The following is a 13,882-nucleotide window of genomic DNA, read 5'->3' as shown; positions in this document are numbered from 1 at the left end:
GAATATTAGTTATGATTTACCACATGTACTGTAGATATTATTCACTACAACAGGATCAACCACCAGCAATAAAACAAGCAGAAAACATTTACACAAATAATGACTGAACTGCTGCCTCGGTTTCTCTGGGGAAATAATGTTTGTTTAATTGTGTGTGTGTGTGTGTGTGTGTTTGTGTGTAGTAAAAAACGAAATAAATAGTAAAAACAATACGGAAAGCGTGTAGAAATGTATGCGAGTATGAAGATGCGGAATCGAAAGCTACACAGTAAACAGTCTCCTCCTTCAGTGTTAAAGCCGCCATTTTGTAGAAGTTTAACTACAATCATAAAATGTATAAATTAACGTTACCTCGAACAAGATCTTATACTAATCAGCTAAAATGTGTATTATATTAATACGAGTATAATTAACACAAATGTGTGTTTCTGTAAATCACCGTGTGAACACTTACAATAACGCGGATAAACACACTTCCATATCAAACTTCCTAATTTCACATCATTTACAGTCACAGTCTATCAATACTGAAAACATTTACAGATTATAACTTTAATTATTAGATAGTTTACATTTCTAAACTCACCTGCAGATGAAAGATGAGCAGGAAATGTGAGAAACAGGAGAAGTTTTAACATGGCGCTGTTGTCCTTCATTTTAGAAGGTCTACATTGTAGACTTTAACAAATAAAATGAGATGAAGTCCTTTATACAGATAGGTTTGCTCAGCGTTTATCACAGAGCAGGATTAATGATTAAAACTGAGTAAAACTCCAACTTTCACTTCTGATACCGAGGTTTCCAAACTGCTTCCTCCTCCTCCTTTGTGTTTATTGGTGGTCTGTATGGAGAGGCTGCTCACCTGGAGCAGGAAGGTTTACGCCCCTGTTGTTCCTGATGCGTCCAGTAGGGGGAGTAGGATAGAGGGCGAAATAACATTAAACACATTAATCACTGTCCCGTCCACAGACGTTGACTAATTGAGTGTTTTTTGTGAATTTAAATATAAACGTTACATTAAGATATCAGAGACAGTGTAATGATCTGCACTACGATGTAAATATCTGTAGATATTCACTGTTGGTCTTCATACATAGTCTACAGGAGACAATGGAATTGCAGTTGAATTTAGTGTTTCTGTAAATTGAATAATTAATAATACACAGTTGAGTCATATGGACAATGTAATGATGTATGATTTACTGTATCCTAGTTATGTTCACTGTAGGTTTTCATATATACAGGAGATTGAGTTATGTAGATGTTGTTGTGAATTTAAAGTTATATTCAGATATTAATCATATTTAGTCCCATCAGACATACAGTGTAATCACATGGACCATCAATGAAATATCTGCTGTAGTATTCAATATTGGTTGTCATACAGCTACAGAACAGTGTCCTACATAGCATTATATAAAGACAAACAATTCACCCCTTTATAAAATGCCAAGGGTCATTTAGCCATCTAAGAAGAAAAAGACAACTTTTTTTGTGACCAACAATTTAATTTATTAACACCATTTATTAGAAACATGAACTAGGATGACTTCCCTATGGCTTACCACTCTTCTTTAATTGTTGCTCAATCCTCCTATCAAACTGATCCTGCTTACTGATTTAAAAAAAAAAAGTTGGATAGTTGTAGAGAAAATGGTTATTTGTAAATAATAGCAGGATGTCATGTTTGAGCATATTTTCCTTTATAGGATCCTTACAGTACGTTATGTCAATGACAGGTCCTCGCAGAAATTTCTCCTCAGCCTCCAGGATGGACAGATTTTCCACAAAAGCCAGAGCACAGATGATGGTCTACTAGAGAAAGAACTGAGATTGATCACAACCCAAATAAGCCAAGTATCATTTTGTATGTTTAGTTTTTTACAACAGAATCAAAAGTGTCTTTTCTATATTAACCACAAAAACATTTTTTTTTAGAGCAATGGTCTCACATTATGGATAAACTATTTGACATTAAAAACAATGTGAATCTGACACCATGCAGAGCACAGCTAACACGAGACCTACCTCTGGAAAAAGGACATCCATAATGAATTTGATCTTGTCCCTGTAGCTGTGCTGTCCAGAATTGAAGTCAGGTGAGAGTGGATTGCATCAATTTGCTCCTGATCTTCAATGTATACCGGCACTGGCACTGTCTTACTGGCTTGTCTATAGAGGTGAGGACACACTGGATAGTAAAGGTTGCTCAGCGTTTACCCCAGAGCAGGATTAGCGATTAAAACTGAGTAAAACTCCAACTTTCACTGCTGATACTGAGGTTTCCAAGCTTCAGTTGTGAGTGTCTAAAGATAAACAGTAGCCGGAAGAGGTCACATGACTTCCTGCGTTTGATCTGATTGGCTGGTTCTGCCTGCACTGACTCACTGGACCGGTTCTGTTAGAGCTGGAGAATTGGGTGTGAACCAGTGATGTTTTATAAGACTCTGAAACTACATATTATTCATGGAGTGTGTAAAGGTGTGTGGTGGCGTTGTTTACAGCAGTATTACAGACTGTTTATTGATGAAACCATACAGAAAAAGATATGAAATGTGGTGATACTATGAACTATTTCCCCCAAAATAATGTAAAAACACATAATTATTCAAAACTGTATCGCCACATTCACTGTCTAATTAATTCTGCCATTGCTAGGATACGTAATACCTTCAAATTATTAATGTAAATTAATGTTTTTACTTATTCACTGCTATAGTGCTGAATTTAATCATAGGTAGCCATCCTTTCTGAGTTTGTTTAAAAGTTGTGATTAAATGTTTAAATGTTAGCGTGTGTGGTTTGCCTGCACACATCTTAACTCACCTCTACTTGGTGTGGTAGGTTTCATGGCACCCTACAATTTCCCCATGCTGTGGGAGCTTCTATCACTCAGAAATCACGTGAATTTAAATGGTAACTGTAATCCTAAAGCTATGTTCTAAATATGTGAATTTTCAGTATCAAAATTTGGATGTTGGGGGGGCTCGGACCCCCCAATGTCCATACCATGGCTACGCCCTTGATAACATGGTTACGCCCTTGACAACAAGGACATGGAATGTCCAAAAAAGCAGCCTACAGAGGAGGGTCATGGGCTGTAATACATATATATTCACACCTGTGTTACATAAAAAAATATTTAAATGCATATAATATTATAAGCAAAACAAAAGAAAATAAATTTGTACATCTTTCCTGGTTAAAGAGAAAGAAAGTGTTCCACATTAAAAGTATCACAAGAAAATGTACAGTAAGGAATCTGACAGACAGAGATTTTACCTAATCCAAAACATAGTTGAGACAGGCAAAGGACCAGGCAATCAGCAAACAGGCATAAACGGGTCAAAGCAGGAATCAAGGTCGCAGTCACAGAAAACAGAGTCAAGAAACAAACCAAGAAAGAGAAACTATGACTATGGACTGGGAGCGGAAAACCAGCGTGGACTAAATGAACTAATCTAACGTGAAACTAACTATAATCTAACAAGAAACATAACATGGACAATGCATCTAATTCTATCTAATGAATCTATCTATATCGTAATACTCCACGCCGTGTACTGGGAGGCGCACGGTATATATAACAAACATAATCAGCGCTAAGCGCTGGCGGCTGAAAACAATAAAGCCACACCCTGAACAACAACCAATAACAGAATAGGGAGGAGACAGAACAGAAACATAGCAAATGCACGTGTCCACAGTAAACAATGTCACAGTTGTCAAAATCCATAGAGCATGCGCTCACTGAGCACTCGTGCACGTAGCTCATGCATGCGCGCGCCCTCTCATCTCTCCGAAAGCTCTGCCAGGCAGGGAGATCGTGACCCCCCACCCCACCCCCCTTTCTAGATCCAGAAATGTAATAAACCATTTCAGACTCCTGAGATGCTACTTGGATCCACAACAGATGGATTAACAAATATTTATGCTTCATTGGCAAGATGACTAGATGAACTTTATGGGACATGGGGATAAATTTTTTTTTACATACAATATCATTAGTGTTTAATACAGAGAGCAGTTTTTATTGTCAGAGCCTCTACAAAACAGTTATTTTCTTAGAAACAAGCAAGAAATAAAGACATGTATCTATTTACACTTGAATATTTTATAAACAAACTGAGAGACTTGATACACAGTTTAAAAAATTAAATATCCAGAATCCTGAAGCTATTATATGATATGATATGATATGATATTATATTATCCATTCGTGCATTTTCTGTACCATTTTCAGTATCCTTACTGGGTCGCAGGGAATCTGGAGCTTATCCCATGGAGCATGGGGCACAAGGCGGGGGACTCCATCGCAGGGCACATTCTCACACACATTCACACACCCATTCATACACTACGGACACTTTTGGACATGCCAATCAGACTACCATGCACATGCATGTCTTTGGACTAGGGGAGGAAACCAGAGTACCTGGAGGAAATCCCCAAAGCATGTGGAGAGCATGCACACACAGGGATGCGGCAGGAATCGAACCCTCAACCACTAAGCCACCATGCTCCTCCATATTATATTTATGTTATGTTATTTTATGTTATGTTATGTTATATTATGTTATGTTATGTTATGTTATGTAACTGTGATGTTACAAATGCTATAGTTCTTCCAACCATGGACCTGTAGAAACATCCGTTTCATATTAAGTAAACAGTAAATGATATATGATATCATGTACACACATTACTCTGTCCGACTGAAGAATATATTACGTGTGGGTCCATCTTTTCATCATGTTTCTTGGTTCTATTGGTTTTCTTCTTTGAGAACTGTAGTGCAGCGTAATTCACAGAGTCCGAGTCAGGATCCTGCAGGAACAAAGAAGATACAAAGAGATGACATAAATAATAAATCAGGTAAACTTAACATGTTTTCTCTAGATGATCTTCTTGAGCTGGAGTGAAGTTTAATACAAATAGGAAAGTGGAGAAACTTCAGAGCCTAATTTTCTGAGAACCTTGAGGATTTCCTTCTCAACCACAGGAAAGCATGTGTGTTTTCATTGCTCTTTTATTTATCAGTTATTATAATTATTACTTTTATTACCATTATGTTAATTATTGTTATAATGTAAGTGACAAGATGTCTGAATCTAGAGAGAACTACTCTCTGAGAACAAAGAACTGCTATGAGAACAAACACTCAACCTCTCTCTCGCAAAATTAGCATCTCCATCTGAATTAGCACATCAGGCTCAGTGGAAACTAGGAAATGTCTGAACCGGAAGACAATCACTCTCTGAGGACAAAGAGCTACTACAGGAACAAATACTCGACCTCTCTCGTGCAGAATTAACACATTAACACATCATGCTGAGTAGAGACTAGGAAATCGTCACTACACTGTTTCCTCCTTCCTCTCTTCACACCCTTCTCTCTCTTTCTGTGTCAAGATCACCCTAAACACACACAGAGTCTATATACATTACATAAGATGTTTTAATGTGAATAAGATGTCAACTATATTTGTTTACTGTATTATACAAAAGGTCTCAGTGTGACTGGAAAATATGGTCTCATTCCCTCAACAGCAGTCAAAAAAAATGTAACATACCGTTAAAGGCATACCTCCTGTATGTAAATAAGGTACATCCTTCCACAGACATCAAATTATAATCATGAACAGCACCTTTTGGTGGACCCACAGAACATCTGGGTATTTAGGGGAAAGCTGGCCAAAGATTCGGGGAATCTGTAGACAGATCTCCCACACCATCACTGTGTATAGTTTTTCTCTACCAGGTATGTAAGTGTTGTCTCTCTTATGTTGTATTATTATGTTTTGGATTTGTTTGGAATGTAATGTTGAATGTAATTCTTTCTTATTATTATCAATAGTAGTGTTGGATTTGGATGTTTTCATACCTGGTTAAATAAATTATTAGACTTGATTATATTCTGATTTATTCTGAAATTATTGTCTCTAGTAAATTACAGTAAGTCCTTGTTACAGCAAATTTGCGACCAGGTTAGATCAGGCTAACAATTTGGTATTAAGTTAAGTGCACTTAGAGTGTACAGGCTCAAAAGGAAATATCCATTTTGGTCAACATAAAGTTGACTGACCAAGTCTAAATAGGGGGAAATCTAAACCTCTGGTTGTTGTAATATTCTATTCTGGTTATAATTTTAGTTAGATATTATTGGACTAGCGCATGGTGGCTTAGTGGTTAGCACGTTTGCCTCACAGTGTAGGGGGTTCGATTCCCACCGTGGCCCTGTGTGTGTGTGTGTGTGTGTGTGTGTGTGTGTGTGTGCGCGCGGATTTTGCATATTCTCCCCGTCCTGCGGTTTCCTCCCCCAGTCCAAAGATATGCATGGTAGGCTGATTGGTATGTCCAAAGTGTATGAATGGGTGTGTGAATGTGTATGTGATTGTGCCCAGTGATGGATTGGCACCCTGTCCAGGGTGTACCCCGCCCTGTGCCTTATGCTCCCTGGGATAGACTCCAGGTTTCCCCGTGACCCTGAAAAGGATAAGCGGTATAGAAGATGGATGGATTATTGGTCTATCTCTGTAGATTTTAGTGGTCATGATCTCTGGCTATAAATAACGTTACTGTAATTAAGTGTTACTAACTAAGGGGACTAAATAAAGTACTATTTAGGAAAAGGTAAGCATGGGGCGGTCGTCTAAATAGTATTAGACCTCTGAAAACCTCAGGAAAACGTGGGAATCCTTCTACCACGTCATTGGATACCATTATTGGACCAGTGATTGGACCCCTACAATAGTCTATTAGTTAATTGGTTAGTTAGTTACTTACAGTGAGGGAAAAAAGTATTTGATCCCCTGCTGATTTTGTATGTTTGCCCACTGACAAAGAAATGATCAGTCTATAATTTTAATGGTGGATTTATTGGAACAGTGAGAGACAGAATAACAACAAAAAAATCCAGAAAAACGCACGTCAAAAATGTTATAAATTGATTTGCATTTTAATGAGGGAAATAAGTATTTGACCCCTCTGCAAAACATGACTTGGTGGCAAAACCCTTGTTGGCAATCACAGAGATCAGACGTTTCTTGTAGTTGGCCACCAGGTTTGCACACATCTCAGGAGGGATTTTGTCCCACTCCTCTTTGCAGATCTTCTCCAAATCATTAAGTTTTCGAGGCTGACGTTTGGCAACTCGAACCTTCAGCTCCCTCCACAGATTTTCTATGGGATTAAGGTCTGGAGACTGGCTAGGCCACTCCAGGACCTTAATGTGCTTCTTCTTGAGCCACTCCTTTGTTGCCTTGGCCGTGTGTTTTGGGTCATTGTCATGCTGGAATACCCATCCACGACCCATTTTCAATGCCCTGTCTGAGGGAAGGAGGTTCTCACCCAAGATTTGACGGTACATGGCCCCGTCCATCGTCCCTTTGATGTGGTGAAGTTGTCCTGTCCCCTTAGCAGAAAAACAACCCCAAAGCATAATGTTGCCACCTCCGTGTTTGACGGTAGGGATGGTGTTCTTGGGGTCATAAACTTCAGACGGGCATGTATATGTGCTTTCTTGAGCAGCGGACCTTGCGGGCGCTGCAGGATTTCAGTCCTTCACGGCGTGGTGTGTTACCAATTGTTTTCTTGGTGACTATGGTCCCAGCTGCCTTGAGACCATTGACAAGATCCTCCCGTGTAGTTCTGGGCTGATTCCTCACTGTTCTCATGATCAATGCAACTCCACGAGGTGAGATCTTGCATGGAGCCCCAGGCCGAGGGAGATTGACAGTTCTTTTGTGCTTCTTCCATTTGCGAATAATCGCACCAACTGTTGGCCCCTTCTCACCAAGCTGCTTGGCAATGGTCTTGTAGCCCATTCCAGACTTGTGTAGGTCTACAGTCTTGTCCCTGACATCCTTGGAGAGCTCTTTGGTCTTGGCCATGGTGGAGAGTTTGGAATCTGATTGATTGCTTCTGTGGACAGGTGTCTTTTATACAGGTAACAAACTGATATTAGGAGCACTCCCTTTAAGAGTGTGTTCCTAATCTCAGCTCGTTACCTGTATAAAAGACACCTGGGAGCCAGAAATCTTTCTGATTGAGAGGGGGTCAAATACTTATTTCCCTCATTAAAATGCAAATCAATTTATAACATTTTTGACATGCTTTTTTCTGGATTTTTTTGTTGTTATTCTGTCTCTCACTGTTCAAATAAATCTACCATTAAAATTATAGACTGATCATTTCTTTGTCAGTGGGCAAACGTACAAAATCAGCAGGGGATCAAATACTTTTTTCGCTCACTGTAGTTAGCTATAATTCAAGTTTTTGGTCACGTGAATTAAAATTTTTGTCCAAACCTTAAATACCAATAACTCACAAACAAGTCCGGGAATAAATAATATCAACTTTATATTGACCTGTTCTGTCGGTGGAATTATTAATGATAAAATCTATAGGACCAATAAATAAAGAAAATATACTTGTATATAAATAATGAGCCTAATATTTTAATAGATAGATTATATTCATTAATTTAAAAAAAAACATGTATGTCTGAGAAATGTTTGAGAACCTCTGCTTTTTTATGTTTATTTTTTAAACAGTTTAAAATTTAAAATAGGGCTTTCAGTTGCATGCTTAAACAATTTGGTTATATAATTTCTTTAGAAATGACTAAAATTATCTAAAAAGATCATCTTGTTTTTTTTTTTTTACACAGAGCTGGAACACACCAACAAATTCATCAGGCTTTCATGGATTAATTTTTGAAAAAAAATTTAAGTTGGCACCCTTTGTTGTTTTTTATTTTATTTTTATTTTTATGAACAAAGTTAAGGGTATTTCTATTTTAAAACATATATGTACAAGAAATACCAAAATGTTAAAAGCAAAATGTGGATCTAACAAGAGGATTTCTTTCATGGATAATTTTTGTTTTATTTTTTTAATTGGCACCCTGTGTTTTTTATGTACAAAGGAAAGGGTAAGTTTTATATAGACATATATCATATATATTATATATTTTATCATGAACCTCTGAAGTTCCAGTCTTTATTAGAAGAAGGCAGCGTCGGGTTAAAGCAGAAACGATGTGAACAAGAGGAAATGACTGGATCATGTGTAGATGCCGAATATTACAACTGATAAGTTCCAAGAAATGCTTAGAAGATATTGACATTATTATTATATTCCATTATTAATATTTTAAAATTTACCCTAAACACTAAACATCATATTGCAGTAATAAATTTTTTGTTTGTATACAAATAAAAGATTTTTACTGAGAGGTTAATAAAATTCTTCATCAGTACAAAAAACACCAAATATATTGATTTCTGTTACAAATTAAATCAGAGTTCATCATTCTGGAGGTCAGATTGTGTGTGTGTGTGTGTGTGTGTGTGTGTGTGTGTGTGTGTGTGTGTGTGTGTGTGTGTGTTTCTCAAATTTACCTCAATATCTTCTGCTTCAGCACCTAATGCAATACAAAGAAAGCATTATTATTATTATTATTATTATTATTATTATTATTATTATTATTATAGGAGTTATTCTCTACCTCTGTGTGTTTTTCTGTGCTTCAGTATGATGAAGATCAGGACACCGAGAAGAATCAGATTCACGGCACCGAACACCGCATTCAGCATGAAGAACACAGCAGAAGAGTCCGAACCTTGGAGAAAAATATTAAAGAAAACTTTTTGATCTCTAAACCTGCATCATATTTTAATTTAAAATGTACAGAAGTCTTTGTGAGGAAAAAAACAGCAAACCTGTAGCTTTGTCCTCAGAAAATTTGTTATTTACACCTGAAAAAAGAAACATTATTTATAAACCTCAGTCATCTCAATCAGTGTCTACTGAAACTATTCACTTTGTATAAATTTACCTTTCACTTGTAAAGAGGTCGAGTTGCTAAAGATCATTTCGGCCAGATTCATGAAGCTGCAGTAATACAGTCCTGTATCAGAGACGGTTACTGCAGTGATTGTGAGAGACGTGTTCTTGCCATGAACAGACATCACTATTCTCTCACTTTCAGTAAAGAAGTAACAGTTTTCTGATGGAGCTGATGTCCTAAACTTTTTACACCCAAGAAGAAGTGGAACTGAATCACTTGTGTGTTTAAACCAGAAGATGTAACCTGTATCAGTCAGACCATGTTGGCACCAAATAGTGACGTTATCTCCAGCTTCTGCCTCCAAAGATGAAGAGCACAGAGTCTCTGAGATAAAACCTGCAACCCATAAAACACAAAATATAACATTTTTAAAAAAAACCCTTATAAATAACTTCAATATATACAGGAAAGACATGAGGGTTTTTAAGGATCTGATCTTCTGTTTCATGTTGAACTTGAAGAAAGTCTAATTCTCAGTAAAAAAAAAAAATTAATCAAAGATGGACAGACTTTTTTCTTTTATGGAAATTTTCAGTTTTCTGAATAATTAAATTTGTTACACAACCATGTAATGAATAATGAATTTATATTACAAATATAATAAGAATTTAGTAAAGCGGCCGTTAAGATGATGAACACTTACCCATGGCACAGAGAAATACAGGCAGAGTTTTAAACTGAACCATTGTGTATCAGCCGAGAGACAAAGAGGAAATGATCTGTTGGTCAAATCGAATGCGGCTTTATCTGTGTGTAGGGGTGTGGATGTTTATGCAGGTGAAAGCACTTTGAAAAAAAGAAAAGAAACAAAAGACCCACAGGAAAAGAATGATCTAAAATAGATCTCTTTATCTCACCTAACATTTCAGTAGAAGGTCAGCTGACTCAATGATGTTCCTTCAAATCCAGTAATTTTACTATAAACACACTAATGTATAATTCAGAGATGTGCAGTTTACTTTTGATACATTATAATGTATTCGTATGTTTTAAGAATGTACACTAGTTTATTTTTATATGTAGAATGTGTAAGTGCCCTGTGGGGACAAGTATTCTATATTCCAGTTATTATTTGATATTTATAATAGGAATTATTTCAGAGCATGATGGTACAGCAGGAAGTGTTGTCACCTCACAGCTCCTGGGTCCGGGGTTTGATCCAGGATAAAGTGTTTACTTTTTCAATCACCAACACAGCTTTTCATTTCTGGTTTTATGAAAGACTTTTATTCAGAATATTCATTTGGTTTGCAGTGCTGTGCTCTCACTCGAGTGTATTATAGGGGAAAAGCTTGTGCTAAATGTTTATTGTAGTTCCGTACAGTGACCTCTTTTTATTTCATTATACAAACTAATGTAAGTATTTTATCCATGTTAACATGCCTGATCTGGAGAATGAGTGTGACATATCTGTTTGATATATGATTATCAGGAGTGTGAACTGCTCTATAAATGCTGGACAGCAATCGCCCTTCAAACATCATTTTAACAAAATAATAACGAACAGAATCTTTCAAGCTTCTTTTTTGGGAAAATTGAATAGTGGAAAAATTTGTGTCTGAAAGCAGCCAGCGGTCAGAAGCAGATGAACCACAGATGAGACTGGTGTCAGTTTTCACAGTTTAAATGAAGCGTCATGCGTGCAAATGTACCCAGTGTCAGGTCTGTGGTTGGAAACTATTCAAACGATAAAAATGGACAGGTGCTGCATGTGTCTGAGATAAGACTGTGGTTTAAGAGATGACCTCACGTGACTACAAAACCGTTGAAACGACTAAAGAGAAAAAAAATGTAGCTGGCTATAAAATACTTTTATTATTGCCCTCAAAAATGCATGTACAGTGTGTTCAGAAAATAAATATTCAGATCACATTCACTTTTAAAATAACTTGTTGTAGATTAATAACTAAATAACTCAAATTAAATTTAAAACAGATCACATTTACTTTTTTATCCATTAATCAACACAAAATATCCCATAATGACAAAGTGAAGAATCTCTTATTTAGACAATTATTCAGACTCTTCATTCAGTATTTTGTAGAAGCACCTTTAGAAGCAGTTACAGCTTTTGCACACATGGACCTGGGTGATTTTTCCCATTCCTCCTGGCAGATCCTCTTAAGCTCAATCAAATAACTGTTAACGGACATCCTCAGCTCTCTCTACACATGTTCTGCAGGGTTCAAAGCTGGATTTTGGCTCAAGGACATTCAGAGACTTGCTGAAAGGTGAACCTTCACCCCGGTCTTAGGTTGTGTTCACCCTGAGGCAGGTTTTCTTCATGGACAGGTTTTCTTCACTCTGCATTTGCCTGCATTTATCTTTACCTCAGCTCTGAACAGACTTCCTGTCCCTGCTGCTGAGACACACCCCTTTTGCATGCAGTCATGCTGATGAGTAGCACCTGGTTTTCACAGGACATAGTACTTGGAGTTTGGCCCAAAGAGTTTTTTCACATCAGACCTGAGAATCTCTTCATGCTTGTCTTTATAAGATGGTTTTCCTTTCCATCAGGTTCTCCCATCTCCAAGGAAGACTTCTGAAGCTCTGTTAAAGTGGCCATTGGGTTCTTGGTCACCTCCCTGACCAAGGCCCTTCTAGCCCGGTAACTGAGTTTGGTCAGATAGCTTCCATTTCACAATGATGTACACACCGTGTCCAGGGAGTATCCAATGCTTTGAATGCTGAAGCCCACCATATGCTTTAAGCTATATGTTTAGTAATTAAGTTACAAAAGTAACTCGCCTATATGAAAGGGTTCCCGGTATGTGTGAGTGTATAATTCACTAAACACAGCTATTAAACACACAATGTTAAATATTTCTGACTCACCTAATGAGAGAGATGATGTTGTTTGGTGGATATAAAGTGCTGGGTTTCAGGCTGAAGGGAAGAAAGCTGCAAATGGAGCTCTGGGACAAACTTTGGGCTATTCCTGCATTTTGTTTTGAGTGGCACGGACATAGAAAATCCAGTTTCACAAAGATACGCTGTTGGAAACTGCATCAGAAATCTTACTGCTTTGTCCAAAAGCTCTGAGAATATGACGTAACATTCTGAATATTTGTTAAGGATTTCTGTGGAAAGAATTTTCAGATTAAAAGCACTCTCACAAGATAGTTTAATAAGAATGTCTTTCTGTATTGTGCTCAAACTGGTGATGGCTCTTTCACACAGATTCACAAAGGGGGTTCCAATCTAGCTAAACTGAACATCTGTAGCTGAAAAGTAGTCATGCAACTTTTTATTACAAATTTTGCAGTTAGTCTGAAATCACCTTTGTGACAGCGGCTGGCAGGGACATGTCTTCTTTAGACAGAAAATTGGACAGATTCTCAAATGCTTCGTAGTTTATCCTGGTGAATATGTCTGTTGTATAAGTCCAGTTTCTTAATTTTAGCTTATATTTTGCTTTGGACACAAAACACCACTAATAATTTGCATTGAAGACTAAGACTGAGGCCATTTAAACGACTGAAAATATCCTAAAGGTAAGACAATTTAATAAACCACTTAAATCACTAAATATTCTGAAAGTTCAAAGTAAAAAAAATAAAAACCTTACTGTTAGTGATGCCCTGGTCATGCTCAGAGCAGGAAACATTCATCCTAAAAGAGCCTGCTTTCATTCAGGGCAGCAATGACAATGATGTAGTGCCTAAACTCAGCAGCAACCAGAGGAGTTCTCTCATTTCTAGGCTCTTTCCTGCTAGGGGATAAGGAGTGTGATCTGTCCGTGTGTGCTGTTCCTGCATTGTTATTCTTTCAGAGTGTTCCCCCTGGCCTTTTGTCTTCCCAGACTAACCCATAAGGGGCAATGGTTGGGCTCTTGTTAGGCCTCCTTGTGGCCACACACAGTAACTGGTGCCTCACAGCTCAAGACTAGCATTTTTAGGGTCAGATACAGAAGCAAACATGGCCTGTCAAAATTTAGATTTTTGTCTCATCTGACCACACTTCATTCTACCAGTTATCTGGGACCTTCAGACTTCTACAAATGTTCTGTAGCAAACATCAAACAATCTTC

General features: G+C 37.4%; 2 protein-coding genes across 6 annotated transcripts in view; both read right to left on the bottom strand.

The window, feature by feature from the left end:
• LOC108255571 (BOLA class I histocompatibility antigen, alpha chain BL3-7) overlaps window positions 1-13,882 on the bottom strand; it is a 64,596-nt gene that overhangs the window by 16,510 nt on the left and 34,204 nt on the right. For 2 of the 5 annotated variants that reach the window (XM_017451635.3, XM_047149667.2), the window contains exon 1: window positions 587-1,249. The exons of 1 other annotated variant lie outside the window; for it this stretch is intronic. In XM_017451635.3, the coding sequence (XP_017307124.1) occupies window positions 587-656 (70 nt within the window). In that variant the 5' untranslated portion in view covers window positions 657-1,249. Of the gene's footprint in view, window positions 1-586; window positions 1,251-13,882 lie in introns of those variants that run through there. 2 more of the 5 variants (XM_017451634.3, XM_017451636.3) reach the window with 2 other exon arrangements.
• LOC108255589 (uncharacterized) overlaps window positions 4,005-13,882 on the bottom strand; it is a 47,592-nt gene continuing 37,714 nt past the window's right edge. The window contains exons 4-6 of the mRNA XM_053674439.1: window positions 9,511-9,624; window positions 9,404-9,426; window positions 4,005-4,827 (exon numbers count right to left, since the gene is read on the bottom strand). Coding sequence (XP_053530414.1) covers window positions 4,690-4,827; window positions 9,404-9,426; window positions 9,511-9,624 — 275 coding nt within the window. The 3' untranslated portion in view covers window positions 4,005-4,689. The remainder of the gene's footprint in view (window positions 4,828-9,403; window positions 9,427-9,510; window positions 9,625-13,882) is intronic.

The sequence above is a fragment of the Ictalurus punctatus genome, chromosome 22 (genome assembly GCF_001660625.3).
Source record: "Ictalurus punctatus breed USDA103 chromosome 22, Coco_2.0, whole genome shotgun sequence".
Taxonomy (NCBI): Eukaryota; Metazoa; Chordata; class Actinopteri; order Siluriformes; family Ictaluridae; genus Ictalurus; species Ictalurus punctatus.
This window is presented reverse-complemented; position numbering and strand designations above follow the sequence as displayed.